At 39.1% G+C, this 20903-nt stretch overlaps 1 protein-coding gene across 7 annotated transcripts in view; it reads left to right on the forward strand.

Moving 5' to 3' along the window:
• NR1H4 (nuclear receptor subfamily 1 group H member 4) overlaps nucleotides 1–20903 on the forward strand; it is a 60783-nt gene that overhangs the window by 15553 nt on the left and 24327 nt on the right. For 4 of the 7 annotated variants that reach the window (XM_037023105.2, XM_017668509.3, XM_017668510.3 and 1 more), the window contains one exon: nucleotides 11804–12169. In XM_037023105.2, coding sequence (XP_036879000.2) covers nucleotides 11804–12169 — 366 coding nt within the window. Of the gene's footprint in view, nucleotides 1–5687; nucleotides 5832–11803; nucleotides 12170–20903 lie in introns of those variants that run through there. The other 3 variants (XM_037023103.2, XM_037023104.2, XM_017668511.3) reach the window with 2 other exon arrangements.

The following is a 20903-nucleotide window of genomic DNA, read 5'->3' on the forward strand; positions in this document are numbered from 1 at the left end:
TTTGGGCCAGTGGAAATAGCCTAGAGAACTGGCTGTAGACCCTGCATTCCCATTAGCCAGCACTGGTGAAAGGAAATTATTAGATTGGGAATTCAGTGATCCCGGTCTAGTTTTAGCACTTGAGTCCACAAATCGCTACAGCTGTTGTGTCAGAACCTAGTGACTTGGATTCAGTGGTCCTCACCTGGCACCCATGCATGGTCCCCCTCCCTGCCAGTTTCTATAGAGGCCGTAATTAAATCTCAAGTATAAGACATTGGGAAGGTGACATGAAGATTACTCAAGATACTAATGAATGCTTAACAATGAGTACTGGATGCACTAATGACCTCTTGTGTGAAGCCTCTCAGCTTCTTCTAGAAATGGCTATGGACCCCTCGCTCTCCAAAGGCTTTGCTTAAGGTGAAGAGGAAACATCTCCACCTGAAAAGCAGAGCCTAAAGCAAGGACTGTACGCAGGCAGTTTATGTAAGGGGTGATCCCAGGGAGTGGAGACGAAAGCCTGGGGAGATGAGAAAGGGAGTGAGGGAAAACCAACATGAGATGAGTTATGAAGATCACTGCTGAGGGCAGGGGGACCCTGATTTCACAGGGAGTAGCACAGAAGATTGTCTGCTGTGGGACCCAGGACTGGCCAGGCCACTGGCTCCCATTGCTTGAGGGTCGCTCCTGGGGCATTAACTCCCCTGCACTTCTGGGCCATTGCTTTCACTGCTCCTAATGGAATCAGGCCAAGTGACCTTCTGTGGCACTTGAGAAGTCCTGGACAGAAAACAAAAAGATGTGTGGCATGCTACTGAAATGACAGATTGTCAGTTCAGGGTGAGTCTGAGCTCATGTATCATCATCTGCTACAGCTGGAGTAAGAGGTGAGCCCAAGGTTGTGACGGCATCACCAGAGGGGTCTACCATACTCTAAATGTGATTTCCCCCAAATCAATTGGATACTCCAAGGAAGGCTAAGAGTCAGAGGCAGGGGGATGGTGTGGATTTGTTCTTAATTTCTGTGTTCTTAGGCTGGCCTTGAAGAAAAGAAGGAAAAAAGCTTGCACAGGATTAAATTATAGAGATGAGGCTGGAGTCGCCTCTGGAGGTCCTTTAATTTATTTTGCTGCCACACATCCCTGACCAATACAGAGGGGAACCTAACTCAATACACACACAGGACAAGGAATGGAAGGACATGGTGACCCAACAGACCCAAGCCTCCTTTCCTTTGGGAGATCTAGTAAGCCAAGAAAATTGGTCAAAAATTAATTTAGTGGGTTAAGAGAGGCTTTTCTGATGAATGAAGAAGGTAAATTAGTGCCTAATAAAAGATAATAATGACAAAGTCCACAGCTTCTCAGTTTGATGTGGTGAATAAGTAGGAGGTATGTTAAATAAAATCTATGTATTCTTATAGCAAATTGTGGTTTAAGTAATCAAAAACATAACAGAAATTAAGACTAAGTTAATAGAAAAGCATTTAATAATAGGACAGAATAAGCAAGACAAGGTCTGGTCTCACTGCTTCTATCCGTAATGTTCCCAGTGCACTGTCTCCCAGCTCACTTGGCTCAGGAAATAAGAATGTGAGTGGAAATAAGCAATGAAATTGAAAGAAATAAAACTTTAGAGGCCACTAAGACTCTCTGAACTTTAATTTTCTCCCCTGTAAAATGCAGAAAATTATGACATTTGCTCCCCAATCTGTTGGGAAGATTGAATGGCTGTGTGGGAAAGTGTTCTGTAAACTCCAAGGATCATAAAACATTATAATTAATCCATTGTTTGAAATGTCGTTATTATTTAAATCAGTGAAATGATAAACACTACTGATGAAAGGAAGGAAGTTCTATTTAGCTTAACATTGTTGAGTGCAAAGCATTTTCAAGGAGCCAGCAAAAACCAGAAGCATGGAAATAAATTTCTGGGTGCCCTAGGGAAGGAAACACATGTTCTATGTCATCTTGGCGTTACAGCATTGCTAACAACAGCTATAGAATCCACTTTAACAAAAATTTTTATTAGTGTATCTAAGTCTTTCCAAGGCCCTGTTCTGAATGAGGCCCAGCAAGTGGCAGGAAGCATGTCCTATATAATCCTATTCACTTACATTCCTTTTCCTTTAGCAATTCCTCATTCCTTCATGCCTTCCTCACCTGTTTATGGCTGTTTTCTCTGGGTAGCTTTGTTTTTAGAAGATATTCACTCTGGAATCTGGTTCTTGCTTATGTATCTTGCTTAAATTAAAAGAATCTTTCAGATGTTACAGACTCAACCAGATGTTTTAAAATATAATTAAGGGTCTTGAGATACAGTTTTGTGGAATATTTCTGACATTTGATTTCAAGTATTTTTCCATCTCACTGGATTTAACTCAGTGAATGTGATTCTGACTTGATGGGTAAATCAAAGCTGAGTGTTCCTAAAAGATGGAAAGATACCATTGGCTCAGACAAAATGGGGCTTTGGTTTGGATTAATTAAAAAATGTTGTCACTACCATTTCTTATCTACATCTTTTCCACAGATTTAATCAGTCTCTAAGACTTTTGTTAATTCACTATGGCTTTGATTTTTGCTCTCCCAGAAATCTTTGCTGGCTCCTTGAAAATGCCTTGCACTCAACAATGTTAAGAAGAAAATATGGCAAGGGCCTCTCCTATTACAAAACAGATAACTGCTTCTTTCAGATAGGTTGTGCATTGTTTGGAAAAGGCATGCATGAGACAAAGGAATATAGACAAGTCGGCCACATGGTGGGTGAATTCAGTGCTGCCTGGGTCTGGCCTGCAACCTTGTAGGCTAAGAAACACATCTCTGGGCACTCAGAATAACAAAACTGAGAAAGGTTGACTATAAAATCAGATTGCAAATTTATATATTTACAGCAATAAAAACAGTTGTGATAATGATACAGCTACCATTTCTTGAGTGCTTTCTACATGTCAGGCACCAGGCTACTAAATACAATTTAGATTTGTTAGCAGACTTCATGCATTCAGTCCCAAATCTGCCATTTACTAGTGTGTGATCTTAACTTTGTACAATAAGTTACTTGACTTATTTAGTTAAGTTCTCAGAAGAATGCCTGGCACATCATAGGTACTCCATAGTTCTTTGCCATTAATATTAATTCTCCTTTTAGTGGTGAGAAAATGGAGATTTAAAGATGCTAAATAATCTGCTTAAGGTTTCAAAAATAGGTAAGTAGGCAACCAAAATGTAATCAAGACAATTGGATGATTTAGTATCCAGGCTGAGAACACTCCTGTTCACCTTCTCAGTAGAAAAAAATCTTTCAGTGAGATTATGTCACTCAGTCTGGCCAAGTTTCTTCTCAAGAATAGTTCTCAGAAAAGCATTGCCAACATTTGCTCTGAGACTTCCCTTTTCTCATAGCATTGTAATTGATGCCCCCATTTGCCAAGATCAGCATATCATTCACACTGATCCCGAGTACCATCTATGGTGCTGTCCATTAGAACTTCTTTAAATGATGAAAATGTTCTATATCTGCTTTGTCTGAAACAATAGCCACTGTCTACATTTGGCTCTTAAATACTTAAAACGTAACTAGTGTAACTGAGGAACTGATTCTAATTTAATTTAATTTTAATTTTAATCACTGTATATGGCTAATGGCTACTGTTTCAGACAACACAGACCTACCTGCAGGGGAAAAATGTATATTTAGGAAAAAAAAGTGAGACAATTGGTCACCACTCAGGGAGAAGCAAAGGGATCCGATCAGTTTTATCATGAGAACATCCTGTGTGAATTTCACTCAGCAACAAGCATTTCCTGGATCAGCTGAGTTATCCGGCTCATTTCCTTTTCAGTATAGACGTTTCTGAGGGCAACAGACAGACCCATTTGTTTGGCCAGTGAAAAACTTAGTAGAGAATTCTTGAAGTAGAAAATTCAGACATAGTTTGTCCTGGTTCACATCGTTGTGTAGCTTTTCCTCTTAAGACCCTCTCAAGGCAAGGATAACTCTGGGGTTGTGAGGACAGGAGAATAAGGTCAAGTAAGCTGGGGATTGAGAACAGTTTTGCAAATGGTAACCCTTGATCAGGCAACCCAAACAAACACATCCACTGACCATCATTTCCCTCTTTCTTGGCAATTAGGGTCTCAGGTTTTCAACCACAAGGTTCTGAGTCAGAAGAATCTAGGGTTTAAGTCCTAGCTTCATCCCTTAATAACTGGGCAACTCTAGCCAAATGATTTAACTTCATTGAGTTGCCTTTCAAAGTCTATAAAATAGGGTAGAAGATAAGTAGGCATTATGAATAATACCTTCCTCAGAGGGTGCAAGTAAGGATCAAATGAGATAATGCTTATACATTATAAAATTGTAAAGGCTGCAGAAATGTCTTAGCAATAATTATTATGCTTATAGAGATCACTTTTGCCTGTTAAAATAGCTTTCACATTTATTAGGTCATTTTATCTTCACAACAAGATCTATGAGGGAAGTAGGGCAGGAATTATTATCTGTGTTTTATCATCTGTTGATGTAGAAACATGAGGCTCACTGAAGTTGAGAGACTGGCCTACGGTTATATAGTGTGTCTGGTTGCATCATGCCCGAACTCAACCCTGCACCTACTGAGTCCCATTCTAAAGCCCTCGCTTCCAAAATATAGCCGGGTCAGAAGCTTGATATCCACAAGTTATGCTGCAGAAAGTATTCCTACTCAGTAAGCAAGTCACCCTACAGCATGAGTCTATAGCTGAATAATCACAACATCCATATAATGATGGTGGGTAGCCACCCACAGTACTCAGGATTTTATAAACATTACTTTATTTAATCTCACAACAACTCTATGATTATCAGCCCCATTTTATAGATGAGGAAACTGGAACAGAATATTATTCAGGAATTGGTCCAGGGTCCACAGAGCTAGTAAGGGCCGAGGGAGCCTGGCTGTATTTGTTAGCCAAGGCTGCTGTAATCAAGAACTACTGACTGGGCAGTTCAAACCACAGAAATGTATTGTTGCACTGATCTAAAGGCTAGAAGTCCAACATCAAGGTATTGGCAAAACTGGTTCTTTCTGACAGTTATTGAGGGAAGGATCCGCTCCCGGCTCCCCTCCTTGGCTTGTTGATGTCTGTCATTGACCTGTGTCTCTTCCCATTTGTCGTCTCTCTATGTCTGTCTGTCTCTGTGTCTACATTTCCCACGGTCATGTGGGATTAGGGACTACCCTAATGACCCCATTTTAACTCGATTACCTCAATAAAGACCCTGTCTCCAAATAATGTGACATGTGGAGGTGCAGGGGGTTAGGATTACAACATACTCATTTTGGGGGTGACACAATTCCACCCGTAACACTGAATATAAACCCAGATCGATTGGCTTGGCACTGTTAAGCATTATGCTTTCATGCTTCCTGACATTACAAAATTACACCATTCTGTAGCCTTTGGATAGGAACAAAAGTCAGGACCTGGAACGTGGCACGTGACCCTCCAAATCCACATTTAGAGCCACTGAATAGAAATCCAACCTCTAGAAGTCCTTAAACTGGAAAGTGCTCCCCGAATGCGTTTAGCGAAGAGACTGGTTTCCAGCTCACCAGGCAATTTGGCATCGAGGACTTTCCTCATAAACATTTACAAATATTCTGCTCTGTAATGAAGTTAATCAGTAAACCATGTAACCTCTGGCCTCTGTCACTCCTTACCTAGTCTCATTTTCAGTTGCTGTGAATAAGCTGAGAATGGTAATGCAGTTTCAGGAGTTAGAAAATCTAATTCAAATTAGTCCCTGCCACAGCCGCACACCATCAGGGTTTGTCATGGAGATGATGAGCGTGAAGCCTGCTAAAGGTAGGACACTGTTCACTGTTCCTACCTGTTCAGCTGAGGTGCTGCAACAAGGCCAGGGAAACGTGGGGGACTTTTTGAGATGGTAGCCACAGATCTCTATCAAAGATGGCTCAGGCAGAATCAGAAGACTGGGGTGAGGCATGAGGTTGAGTGATTTTTATAGGGTTCTAAGTAGGTGAGGATCTCATTGAGCTCAAACCTAGGTATGTTTTCCCTAAGATCCCTCATTGGATATTATGTAAAATTAGCACCTTTCAAGTTAAACACTAGGCAGTGCTAACATTAATGCCTGTGGACCCTTGAAAAAACATTTTAAAGTATATTATTTAATGCAGTGCTTAAAAAATGGCAAGACCCCGATCCCAGTGAGCCATGAAATCTATTTTGTGGCTTGTGACCAGTCTTAAAAACTAGAAGAGGAGTAAAGTAGATTAGAAATGTCAGGATGCACCTTTAGGAGTAAAGATAAGTGCTATTTGTGGACATTTTATTTCAATTACTTATACAAATGTGTAAGTGTGTACACAGGTCATGATTCAAACTGTGGGTTGTGGTGAGAAAAATAGAAAGAGATTGAGAAACACTAATTTACTGAACTAGTTTCACAGCAGATTTCTACCAATAGTCTATGGAATATCAGGTCAGTCAAGAGTTCAGCTTTAGGCCTAGGCTATTTGTTTTCTATGAAGTAAAACATTGATTATAATTTTAAAAATAGACAGTGTGAAATAATATTGTCTGTTCTAATTCTTTTGTCAAAACAGAATCTTACCTTTTAAATTTTCAGCTAAAAGAGAAACTATAATCATTTTTACAGTAATTATAATTTTGAACATATTTTTGACCACAGACTTGGCAGCATGCTATTTTGTTTAAATGCAGTGTTTAAAAGTGACCAACGCTTTATTTAGAAGTGGAAATTAGTTAGAAGGCTGGGGAAACAAATTTTCCATCATTTCAATTTAAGAAACATTTATTAAACATTTACACTGTGTCAGGCATTGTGTGAGGTGCCAGGAATGGGTGAGAAAAAAGGGAATATCATCTAATATATATCCCAGAAGAGTTCAATAACAAAAATGAATTGAATGTTTATGCTATGTCAGTTTACATTCTTTGTCTTAGTTTATCTTTACCACAACTTCTCACCTAGGTACTATATTATTCTGGCTTTATAGAGGAAGGAGCAGAAGCTTAAAGAAGTTCGATGTCTTTCCCAAGTTCATACATCTAGCAAGTTGCAGGTGAACTGAATCCAGATTTGCCCATGTAGGGGGGCCCTTGCAACCAGTATGTCATACCACCTCAAGGTTAGAATGAAAGATGAGCCTGTAAACAAACAGAAACAATTGGACATGCTTCTGAGTGCTGAGTAAAGGTTTGTACAGAGGATGGGAGAGATTAAGTCTATGTCTCAGACAGATGTCACAGAGGAGGTGATCAGCTGACAGTCTAGGGAGAGGCACTATTATAAAAGACCTGGCACCAGGAATGGACAACAACTTCCCAAATGAAGTTCTATCACCTAGTTAAGAAACCATGGATTAGGAAATAAGGGAAGGCAGAGAAGGCAATTTTTTTCCATTCATGAAACGTTGCAGCAAACATTCATGAAATATTTTCTATGGTTGGCATTGTGCCAAGGATGAAAGACTATATATAATCTGAACCCTTCATCAGCCTCATGAGAAAAAAAAAGTGAGATCATGGAAAAGAGCCATTGTTATTACATGGACCTGATTCTCCCACCCCTCCGCATCTTATGCTCTATCAGAAACCTAATAGATATTTCTTTACTTATTTTTGTCTCAGCCCTTGGCATTTTCCCATCCCCCACCACACACACACACACACACACACACACACTCGAGAAAGGCTGGGCCCTTTCTGTTTTCCATCTGTTTTGTTCACTCTTGCAGCCTTAGAGTCTAGCATATTGTCTGGCAAATAGCAAGTGTTAAATATAAACATAAATAAAAAACATCCTATAACTTATGTCATTAGTACAGACTGATAGGTGTTAATAATTACTAATTAACTATCAAGTAACCCAGTGAAATCAGGATTTTGTTAGGATCTTTAGAAAGCAAACATGTCTTTTTATGGCACTCAACTTATCAAAACTTTCTCAAAAACTTTATATTATACTCAGAGCACTTTATGAGATAGCAAGGCTGAGTGATAATGATCCCATTTTAGGGAAGAAAGAAATTGAAACAAAAATGTTAGGCAGTTGTTCAGGATCTTGTAGTTCAGACTGGAAGTTGTTCCAGTCCTACCATTTAGGGATATGTTGACCATTCAGCTTTTTTTGATTGTAAGTCACCTATATATTTATTGTCTTTCCACTGTGGAGATTTGGGAGGGACGCTGAAATACTGTAAGTGGTTGTGGTTTGGTAATGAAAACATTAGTTAATAATATCATATGCTGTTCTCATATTCTTACCATGTTTTGTTGTTTCCATGTAATATTATTGATGTCTTTGTGACAGCTTTCCATTTTAATTGAGATGATTCCAGAGATTGATGTGATATTGAAATGACTGACTTAAGAGACTCCATTGTATCTCTTGATTATGAAAATATTTGTTTTATTGAAACATTGCTCAGAGATCTTGGAATCATCATGTGAGGAGAAAAAAAGTACACATTTCACTGGATTCTACAGAATCCAGATTCTGTCATTAATTGATTATTTGACCTCAGGCAAGTTGTTTAACCTTATTGGACCTGTAGGTAGACACTGGGGCTGGATGTAGGGATGGATGATTGGGTGGGAGTAAAGTAAGATCAGTTGAAGGATAAAAATCTAGGTATAAGCAGAAATGAACCTAATGCTTTTAATGCTTTTAATTCTTTCAATCCTACTCACTTCACAAATTTTAGTTATATTTGGCTATTAAATAGATCAAGATTTTGCTTATATTTTATTTTTTCTGCAATAATTCCATATTTTTATATTCTTCCATTTTGTGATCATAAGACAAGCACCATTGCCACAAATTTTTGTCTGTCTGATATACTGACTTGAGGCTGGTTTTATATGGGTAAGTCAGGTATGAAAGAGAAATTGATTTTTACACGGATATTGTATACTTTTTGCCCTGTCAGTTATTTCCTGGGCCAATGCAGAAAGTATTCTTTTCAACAAACTTTTAATATGTCCCACTTGGCTATGGTAGAAAAGCAGTGCATTCTAATGCCCATAGACTATTAGTCATATACTTATGGAGATTTTTAGATATAAAGAACTGTAAGATTGTCCAGCATGGAGTCTTCCCTTTACAGATGAGCAAAGAGGGTCAAGGGAGGGTGAGGAAGTACCATGTCACCAGAGTCAGGGGAGACTTCCTAAGAAAAGCTATACTTAAAAGGAAATTTAGAGATAAGTGAGAATAGTGAGATGAAACTCTCAGAGAGGATGACTGTTGCAGAAGGTTCCAGGCTCAGAAAGCAGCAAATGGGAAAGGTTCTGAGTCTGGCAGCAGCAAAGCACATTTAAGGAACAGAGAAGCTGGAACGTGGGAAATGGCTGGAAAAGAAAGGGTAGGATCGTGGAGAGCCTTGCAGGCCGAGTTAGAGGTTACTTACGAGGAGAGGCATCAAAGGGACCAAGGAACTCAAGTACAGAACAGGGGGAGGAAGAGAAGGGCTCTTACTATTGTGCTTTAAAGCATCATGCATCCGAAATGTTCCCAGCGAGGAGTGATTCAACACACGGGCTTTGAAGAAAGACTACCAAAATTCAAATTTCAGCTATTTAGGTAGGTAGCAATAAAGCAGCCTGACTTCTCTCTGGCTACTCATTAGTCAGGGAGGATAATAATGTTACCCACCTCATAGGATTTTGTGAGAAAGAAGTGAGAATATACAAGCGCCTGGAGCTAGGAAGGACTCTATAAAAACTTTCTGACAATAGTAGTAGGAGTAGTAGAACTGACATCAACCACCTCTTGAGCACTTCAAAGAGCATTCTGTGTATACAGACACTTCGACCCACAATCCTGAACTGACAGTTCTTTCCAAGAGGTCTGAAAATGAAACGTTTTTTCCAAAGTTTGGCATAAACTTTTTTGATGGCTAAACCTGACCTGAAAGGCTGTGAGGATTTTTCTGGCCTTTATTTATTCCTCTTAGTGTGAATATTTATATATTTCACTCTGAAAAATATTGCTATGTTTGATTATGGGTTCCTTCCCAGACTGGGCTAGGAAAAAGAGCATGTATTCTCTTCAAAAATCCAAATAATTCTGAATTCCTAATTACATGTCCCATGAGCTTCAGATGAGGGACTGTGGATTGGTATTATCATATTCAATCCTCAGCAACTCTTGAAATATATATTTGATCCCAAGCTTGCTGCTATAAAAACTGGGGTTCATCAATAGCTTAACTAATTTACTCAAAGTCCCACTATTCATAAGAAATGGAGTTTGAATTTCGAGCTAGGGCTGCTTGATTATAACTTGAAGGATCAGACACATTTTGTACATCCTCCTATATCTTATCTATGTCCACTAAATTTTTTAGCATTTTGAATAATTTAAATATTTATATTTTCTAAACAGCCATAGTTTATGATTCCAGAAAACAGAACCATTTTCAAAGCCTGATCATTTTCTATTACCTAGAGATTTTATAGGTAAGGGGCTCATTTTTGTAATAATGGTAGTAGAATAGTAACTATTATTACTATCTTAATGGCAGCTATACTTTATCAAGCACTTCTGGTGTGCCAAACTTCTAGCAAAGTGTTTGGCATGCATTATCTCACTTAATCCTTACAGCAACCTAATGAAGTCAGTATTATTACCTATTTTACAAAAAGAAAACTGAGACTTAGAGATGTTAAATAAATTGTCAACATGGACAAAGAAAATAAGTCATCAAACTGGGATTTGAACCCAGGCTCATTCCAGGCACTGCATTCTTTTTTTTTAAGGTCCTCCTTTATTTTATAATGACTGAAATGTGCATACAAATGCATGGCAAAATTACAAATGGCAGAAAGACTGCAATCTTTCACCCCAGAAAACAGTGCAACAATTTCACTCCCCAGCTACCATCATGTACTTCTTTTATATCATGTAGAAATTTGCCTTATATCACACACACACGTTTTTTAATACCCACATAAATAGGCACATTATTCTTAACTTTTTTCAAATAGCACCATATCGTAGAAACCTTTCCATATCATAGAAACTGTTCCATATCATTGTACATGGATCTAAATTATTGTTTCCATTTATACAGTATTTTAGTGTTATGGACATAATATAATTTAATCAGAGTTCTATTGATGGATATTTAAATTGTCTCTAATTCATGGTTCTTACAAATTTCGCTGCAAATGAGCATCTTTACACAAACACTTTTTTCATAGAGATGCAAGTATACATCTAAAATAAATTTTCTAGAAGTGGAATTGTTGTTCTAAGAGATTGAGTTTTAAATGGTGAAAGATGTTGATAAATTGTCTTCCAAGTATATACTTGCTTTCCTGAGTATATACTATTGAATGATTTTTACCTTTATAAATTTGGGGATGAAAATTTTAAGTTTTATATTGCAGTTTAAATTTGAATTAAACTATTGGCAAAGGTAAGCACAACTTTTTTAATTTTTCTAAAAACACTTGTGTTTGTATTTCTAAAAACTGTCCATTCTTGTCCTTTATCCTTTTTTCCATGGGGTTGTTGAATGTTTTCTTATTGGTTTGCAAGAGCTCTTTGCATATTAACAATAAAAATTTTTGGTCTGCCCTCTATGTTGCAGATATGTTTCTGAGCTTGCAGTTTGTCATTTAATCCTTTATGTAGTTTTCTTTAACTATAAACATGTTGTTAATTTTTATACAGTTAAATATCCCAGTCTTATTTTAGAGCCCATATTCCTATTCATAGGCTAAACTGACTCTCTAATTTATAGAATGATAACATTAATTCTAGTTTTGTTCCTTTTGTTCAGGTGTACTAACAGAACAAGCAGTAGGTCCTCTTGGACAGAATTTAGATGTGGAACCATATTCACAATACAACAGTGTTCAGTTTCCTCAAGTTCAACCACAGATTTCCTCATCATCCTATTACACCAACTTGGGTTTCTACCCTCAGCAGCCTGAAGAGTGGTACTCTCCCGGAATATATGAACTCAGGCGAATGCCAGCTGAGACTCTCTATCAGGGAGAGATCGAGGTAGCAGAGATTCCTGTAGCAAAAAAGGCCCGAATGGGTGCGTCATCAGGGAGAATAAAAGGGGATGAGCTATGTGTTGTTTGTGGAGACAGAGCATCTGGATACCATTATAACGCATTGACCTGTGAGGGGTGCAAAGGTGAGCATCTTTTGGTTGGTGATTTTCTTATTGTTAAGGTTTTACTATATTGGTTGTTGAAATCCCTCCAAGTGGATTCTTCCCTTTTCCCAAATAACTTTTCATTTTTTCTTTTCTGCTCCTACCTCATCCCACCACCTCACCTTCATGGGGATGTTACAGATCTCTAAGAAAATCTTGTTAGAGTATTTAGCTTCTGTATAAGTAAACTTTTACCTATATACAACCTCACACATGATTAAAAGGAACTTGTGATTGCAGGTTTCCTAGGGTTTGTTATTCTTGCTGTTGTGTTTTAAAAGAAGACAAACTGTGGAACTCATCTCTTTACATATTAAGGTCAAGGAGAATAAGACTTTATTATATGATATATTTATTATACCTCAGTAGTAAATATATTATTTCTCCTACCTTGTTCCCATTTTATAGATTAAGAAAGGGAGGCCAAGAGGTTGATCAGCTTACTCAAGGCTTCAGAGGGTGGCGGCTAGAAGGGGTAGGGCTTCAGATCTGCAGCTTACAAACCTGACTCCAGAGCTTTTGCTTCTAACCAGTAGGCTACTGTGCCTCTTATTTTTTGCCCACTCAGTGATCATTCCACTTTTAGAGCTATTTGCTCAAGGCTAATATTGACTTACTCAGTGGCCAAAGGAAGAAATCAAGTGCTCCATTTAGATGTTAAGGTATTGATATTGTCTGAGCCTAAAGTCAGTAACCTGGGCTGGCTCACCTCCTTTCTAGAGAACTTTTAGTGAAACCTGGTCCTCCTGAGAATAATCCGGGCCATGGCATGATGACTAGAGGGAGAAGGGTGTGCCAAGGATGACTTAGAAACACCCACTCTAAAGGCAGGCAGAAGGAAGCCTATCAAGGATAAAGAATAGAAAAAGTCAAAGATAGGAGGTTACTAGGAAAGTACAGGGTCACAGAGACAAGTGGACAGCAAAGTGGTCAAAGGAGAACTGGTCGTCAGGAGAGGTCAGACAGGAAAAGCTGGATCCTGACATAGCTACAATATTAAGAGCAGAGAATGGCAGAGCTTTTTCATTGATTTTGATTTGAGACTTTGCCCCTCCAAAGGCAGCAAAAGGAACAGTGTGCAGGCAAGGAGATGAGAGGGAGTCATGCAGAGCCCATGCTCCACACCAGGGGTTAGCAATTTTTTTTTTGTAAAGAGACAGTAAATATATAAGACTTTGTGTCATAATGGTCTCTGTTGCAATTGTACAGCTTGCAAACACAGCCATGTAAAAAGAGGGCACAGCTGTCTTTACTTAACCTACAAAAATAGTCCGGAAAGTAAAAATAATAGTGGGCAGAATTTGACCCATGGGCCTAGCTGTAGTTTGCTGACTCCTTTATAGACCAATGACTCTAGAGCATCAAGTGTCAGAATTAACTGGAAGCTGTGTGATGAGAGAACACAACGCTCAGGGCGTATGTATGTACAAGAAACATAACCTTCTCTTGTGTTTAATTCAGTGTCAAGCCCCAATGGGAACTTTATTTCATTCAATTCAGGATTATTCTACTCACCCTTGTCCCCTGCCAAAAAAGCCACTTTTTCCTGGGGATTTGTCTCAGTCCCAGGATGATGTGTCACGAAGGCACCAGGCCCTGGGGCAGGGCTACTGCTGTCAGGGCTGTAGCACAGTCAGCATCTGCTGGGTTTTGCTCCAGCTGGTCTGCAGTCACCAGTGGAAAAGGTCTCTGAGGGTCATTCCTGGGGTCCTGAGCGTGCTTCTCCTCCTGGTGAGCCCCAGCCTGCTTCCCCACAGCTCGGGTGGGTGGGCTCCTGATGCTGCTCCAGTGTGGCGCTGGAGTGCCCAGCTGCCCAGGGAAACCATGCAGCCATTTCCTCTGTTCCTCTGCCATGTGGAGAGCAGGGAACCCCAAAAGCCTCTCCAGGCTCTCCCCAGGAAAGGATACAAGAATCCCTCTGTTCTAGGATTCCTGAATGACATGGAGTTTCTATAATCTTTCAACTTCTCCATCCCAGGACTCAGCCTGGAGATGGGGGTGGGAGAACCAGAGATCAGAAGCTTCTTGGGTACTTAATAGGCCTGAGGTCTTTGTCTGCCTCTCCCAACCTGGGGAAATTTAGTTTTTGGGATCTTGGGACTTTCAGCTTTGTTGACCAAAAAGCCAGTAATTGGCTCCTTTGTGCTTTGTACATGTTCTCTTGAGGAAACAAATGAAAATCATTCCAGCTTAGTGAAGGGGGGAGGTATCCACAATAGGGTAGAGGACAAATGAACAAGCCAGGGCCCCGTACCAGGCAGCATGACAGTTTGGCCATCTTGGTCCCCCACCCCACCCCCACCCCCACTCCTTGGATGTCTGCACTTAACCAAATGCAAAACAAATTTCCCTCCACAACTTTCCAAAGGAGGTGTGGACTTGGGGTTTGATGGGCATGCACTGAATCTAGACTGCACTTGGATGAGTAACCACTTTACTTGATACATCAGAGTTCAGTGAACTAAAACAGAAACCAAAATTTCAAGTAGAAAGGAATTAATACAGGAGAAGATGGAAGGGCAGAGGAGCAGGTTCTATGCTGAGTGTCTGAGAGGGTGCTCAGAGCCATACTGCAGAACTGGCTGCCAGGGAGTTGGTATATTCAAGAAGATGGAAACTCACGGAGCTAATACAGAACTACTGGCTCCAGGAATACACGACCTTAGCTGCCATCTAGGGAGCAGGGAGCTGCCTTCACTGCAGTTACTGGTCTGAAGCCATGGCTTGCTGCTAAATCTGTGTTTACAAATGATGAATGCCCTGTGTGTTGCCTTTCAATGCTTTTGAAGCTAGCAACTGGAAACCAAGACGCTGCCACAACAGATCTCCACGTTCCTGCTTGCCAGCAGAAAGAACAGAAATAGCAGAGGCATAGCTCTTCTTCACTTCCACCTTCCAAATGTCTTACAAGGGCATCTGTTTGGCAGAGCTTAAATCATATCCGCAAGGTTAGCTGCAAGGGAGTCTGGGAAAGAAATTGTGTGCAACGTTCCTGATTTTACAGAAGAGGATGCATGCTAGAATAGAAGGAGGTACGGTGGATATCCAGCTAGCTGATCCTCATTTGTGGAACATTTAATTTCTCTGCATCTCTACTCTTCAAAAAAAGGTAATATCTATTTCAGAGTCTTTGTGAAGATTAAATTAGATTTTTATATGTAAAGATCCTGACAATTGCCTTGCTATAGAACTTCCTTGCAGATCTGTTAGACCTGTGATACACACACACACACACACACACACACACAACTGAGCAGAAAAAATTAAAAAACTTAAACTAAACAAAGACCGTGGTTAAACTTCCTGATTTCATTGATCTCTATATTGTTTCCATTAGAAATATTTTAAATTTTTAATTTTTTTCTTGCAGACATTTATGGTATTGAGAGAAATTTTGATATTTTTTTCAAGTAATAACTGCAGAACACAAGCATAGCCCAGAGTGACACTGATTGCCATTTGCTCTGCACTAGATTAAATCAAGAGCTTTCTTTCCCCCCCAGTTATCAGTGGAGCATATGGAAATGTGCTAATGTCTGAATGAATTTTGATTCAAACTTCAAGCCTCAACTAGCAAAACCAATCTGCATCTGACTGGGAATTTCAAATCGTCGCATTTCCGAACAGGTCAACGTCAGTCACATCTATCTCCATGCCAGGAGAGTGTATACCTGTCAGGGAGAGAATGCTAGAATTCTTAAAAGTCATTTCATGAGTATATGGTGATCTATTGTCCTTTTGAACATATTCAGACTTAGTTCTAAAGTTTTAGAAAAAGATTCCATAATTATTGAAGCTACTCTGGGGTGTAGAGTAGGTGCAGACTGCTTCCAAGGAGGCCTCTGTTTGTGGGTCAGGGCTGGGGTGCCTTGACTCAGGCACAAGCTTAATGAAATGCTATTTGACTTTGAGGTCTGATTTATAAGATTCAATAATGATCCTAATGAACTCTAAAGTCCAAATTATCTTAGAGTGTGGTGTAAGGGGTGCATTGGAAGCCTTTTGTAATAAGTGTTATGAAAATCACAGGGAGAAGAGGATGCTGAAGGCAGACAATCTAGTTCTGATGCCGGCTGATTCTCATCCCGGCTATTTTAAGTTACTTAACATCTCTGGGCTTCGGACTCCTCACCTGTATGAGAATAATAATAAAGATGGTGATGAGGAGGTTGAGATGATGGTGGTAATGCTGCTGCTGATAGATAAATAACATCTATCAAGTGATTTTTATATGCAGGCTTTCCCTGGGGGCTTCACATGTACTAACTCATTTAATCTTCAGATCAACCCTTTGAGGCAAGTATCTAGGGATTGTTGGAAGAATTATATACAGTCACGTGTGTAAAGCAATTAACCGAGTACTCAGCAATGGTAAACCCTCAATAATGTCGACTATTATTACTATTATCATTGGGTTGTTGAAGAAATAAAATGGGACATTATTTTTAAAACACTTAGTTCTATACCAGGCACACTTGAATGCTCAATAGCATTAGCTATTGTTATTTTGTTGATGAATTCTTTTTATATCATCATTGTTATTCTGTTCATCTAACCTCCCTAATTTGGATCATGAACTATCTTCAAAACTATCACTCTTACTATTAATTAATTATTAAGCCTTTGGCTCCTGGGAGTTTGAATGAGTTAATTCAATTCTTTATTCAGCAAATATTATTAAGTATCAATTATATACCTGGCACTATTCTAAGCATAGGAGATGCAATGGTGAACAAACCACACAAAATTACTGCTTTCATAGTCACCATTTTAAAGCAGAACAGGAAAATACTTTACATAGCTGAGCTAAAATACAAAAGAGAGAAAACAATAAAACAAAAAACTAAAAGATTAAAAATATAAAAGCAATAAAGCAGTATCAAAAAGGACATACTGGAAGTTAAATGGCAAAAGGTTTCAATGGATAAAAATAGAAATTTCAAATAAATACATAGCAGTGGTACAAGATAAAACTTGATGTTAAAATTAGATTTAAACAAGAAAAGAAGGTTAAGGTGAAATATATAAGCAACATGTAAATATGAAAGTAGTGACTAAAAGAAACTCTAGCTGTCAGCCTCCGGTTCCTGGGAGTTTGCCTACCAGGGAACCTGACTGGCTCCGAAAGACTTGCAAAGCCAGCTCACGGGCACCATCATTCCCCTTCCCTCATTCTCCCAACTCTGAAAGTGTTGACCTTCACCTCTATAATCTTTGAGAAGATCCAGTATTACTCTTGCAATGAGGGGGTTGAAAGCAAAAGTCCTATGCAAGAGAGTTATCTTAGAGGCAGACAACTTTAGCTTTTGTCTTAGGAAGTGACCACTCTTGGGGTGAGAAAGAAAAGCAAAAAAACCAATAGGAGCAGAATCATGGATCACTTAAATTATCCTTTCACATTAACATTCCTAAAATCATTGAAAAACACCTTTATGGTCTCAAACTAATTGGGGAAGGTAATGATTCCATCATGGGCTGGGCAGTTCCCACCATAGGTTATTTCCTTTATCCTTATAAATGGCTCCATGAGATAGTATTATCATCTCCCTTTTGCAAATAAAGATACCAACACTCAGAAGCTCACCCAGGCCTTGCAGCTGTGAAAAGAATGGAGTAGAACCGGAAGTCAAATCTGCAGGACTCCCGAACTTCACTTTTCCCTCTGTACCATCCTTTCCTTCATCTTACTGTCAATGCCTTACCAAAGGCAGCACTAGCACTAGAGCGAATGCAAAGAAAATGAATGTTCTGAAAGTTGGTTCTGTGTGGGGGGGAAAAAAACACCCTAAAAGAAAGAGCAAAGCCTGAATAATGGCAAATCCAAGCCCACTGGCTGTTTGACGGAATGGTCCCCTAGTGTTCTCCACCAACATGCTTTCCAAAAGCAGTTACTGTATTTAACAACTATGAATTAGTGGACAACACTCACTTGTGTAGAAAATAGGACATCCTCTTAATAACTAAGAAAGGTCATCAGCTCCATGCACACATATAAGTGACAAGCACCATTCATATCAATTTTAAAAATGAAGAGCAGCATCCAATATAGATGTATTTATGTATATTTATATATTCTATAGCCAGGGTTTGCTAATTATTGCATATTTTAACAAAATATGAGTGAAAGTGAAAATTTTTTTAAATCTCAAGTGAGACTTTCAGTAAACATGAAAAAATGGTTTTTCTCTTTTTATTATTCTATAAATAAATGAACACCTTTTAGGAACAAAAAGATTATACCTCTATTCATTTGATGAAATCTGTCTAGCTTTGACAGGCAGAGGAGCTGGAAAATTTACATTTGGTTAGGTGAATCTTATAGTGACTTTTTGTTTGCTCAGCTTTTAGATGAGTTACATACATTCCATTCTGGGAAATTTTAGGATACATATTGTCAACTAATATAATATATTTTTTATCTAAAAATGTCAGGTCAGTGTAAAAGAGTATAAATTCTGGTTTTTAGTTACAAAATAAAAACCATTTAAAAATTGAATATCTAAATCATACTGTTTATTAGAGAGAAAAACCAGGGATCCAAGTATCTTCATTTCTAGTTGTGCTATATGTGCATTAAGAGATGTAATTTGAGAACCTCAGTTGAAAGATTCAGGGATAGGCTAAGAAGCAAAGGTATGGTTATGATTGGGGATCCATCTGAAGTATAGAAAACTATCTCATAGGAAGGATGCTATGTGATACAATGTCATGTTATCATTGAACATTTCATTTTGAACCTACCAAATCTAATAAGATACCTACAAATAGTGTGTGGACTCTGTCCCTTCATTCATTCAACAAATATCCATGAGTCCCTGGTAGTATAGGTACCATACTTGACCCTCAGGACATAGCATTCAATATAGTTTGACAGAAGAAAACTAATTTGGATTTGCCGATAGTTTGGATATAGGGTGGGAGAGAAAGAGAAGAGACAAAAAAGACTTCAAAAATATTTTGATCTGAGCAACAAGGAGACTTTATGGGATACTACAGGAAAAAGCGGGGAGGAATAAGATTGGGGGTGTAAAAGCAGACATTTCATTCTAGACAAATTGAGTTTAAGGTACCCACCTATGAGATATCCAAAGGGAAATGATGAGCAGGTAATTGGGTTCATGCATCTGGAGTTTGTGAATACGGTCATAAATTTGAGAGGTGTCAGAATATCAATGTGCTTATGTTTAAAATCAAAGAAGTGGATGAGATCACATAGGGATTGAGTTTAGCTGGAGAAGAGTCTAAGGACTGAGCCCTTGGGTGCTGGAATATTGAGAGGAAGAATTAAAAAGGCAGCATGAGAAGGAGGGGCCAAGGAAGAAGGAGAACCAAGAGTTAGACTTGTGGAGGCCTGTGGAGGAAGTGACTCAAGCTGACAGGGGCACCCAGTTGTGTCAGACACCAATGGTGGTTCAACAAAGATGAAGACTAAGAACTGAGGCAAAGTGGAGGATCCCTGTCCTGTGACACTGTGGGCATGAAAGCCTGACTGGCAAGGGTTCAAGAGAAAAAAGGAAGAGGTCAAACAGAGACTGAATATGGACAATTCCTTCAAGAAAAGGAGCAGAAAAACAAGACGGCGGATGGAAGGGTGGTTAAAAGACACCAGCCCGTCTTTAATAAAAGGAAGACAGGCAGATTATGGGGTACATACACAGATAAACTGATAGATTTTGTGGTGGTGCAAGTGAGAATTCTCTTTTGATAGGTTCAATTTCCTCAGTCACATAAGCTCAGTGGTCAGATGAGCATCAGAGGTGGGGATGTGGTCTCTGGAGGCTGAAGAGAGAAGAAACGTAACAAGCCCGAGGGAGTCAGGGAGGGCACTGACTAGGATGTGACAGGATGGGCTGCCGCATGGAGGGCCACCCCATACTGATTGGAATGACAAACACTATCATGTGGCTGTGCTCCTTCCTGACATGTTGAGGCTGCTCAAATATAGATGTGGAAGGTTAGGTTCATCAAATTCAACTCAGAATGAAATGAATTAAAAGAGATAATTTTACAAGGATATATATACTCACCCACATAAAAATAAAAAGCAAATAAGATTGGTTGTTTCTGGGAAGCTGGGTGGCTGGCGGGCAGTCATAGGAAGGAGATGTTTTACTCTATATTCCTTTTGTACCCATTGAATTTTGAACCATAGGAAATAATAAGCCAAAGAATGATCAAATAATTTTAGATAGAGATAGTGATATGAAAAGACAATGGGAAAGAGGTGAATGGAGCCTATGGAAGATACCACTGTGCATAGAGTGGTGGTACTCATTCCTCCATCTTTGGCCCCTCTTTGTTGCTTGGGACTACATGCAAACAACTACTTGCCATCCGTGGCTTAGCAACAAGTTGGCAAACTTTTCCTGCAAAGGGATGGATAGTCAATATTTTAGGCTTTGCAGGTGTTCAGGTCTCTGTCAGGACTATTTGATGGCCATTGTAGTGGAAAAGCAGACATACATGTAAATGAATGAGTTTGGCTGTGTTTCAATAAAACTTTATTTATGAACACTGAAAGTTGAACCTCATAATTCTTTACAGATCACAAAATATTATTATTCTTTTGATTTTTGTCAACCATTAAAAATGTAAAAACCATTCTTAGGTTGCTGGCCCTACAAGATTGTTAGGGGACTGAATTTTCCCCGCACAGTTCTTCCTCCCACGTGTACCCCACCCTTGCCCTCAATGCTTTTGGGACTTCCCCATC

This window comes from Manis javanica, chromosome 10 (assembly GCF_040802235.1).
Source record: "Manis javanica isolate MJ-LG chromosome 10, MJ_LKY, whole genome shotgun sequence".
Classification (NCBI taxonomy): domain Eukaryota; kingdom Metazoa; phylum Chordata; class Mammalia; order Pholidota; family Manidae; genus Manis; species Manis javanica.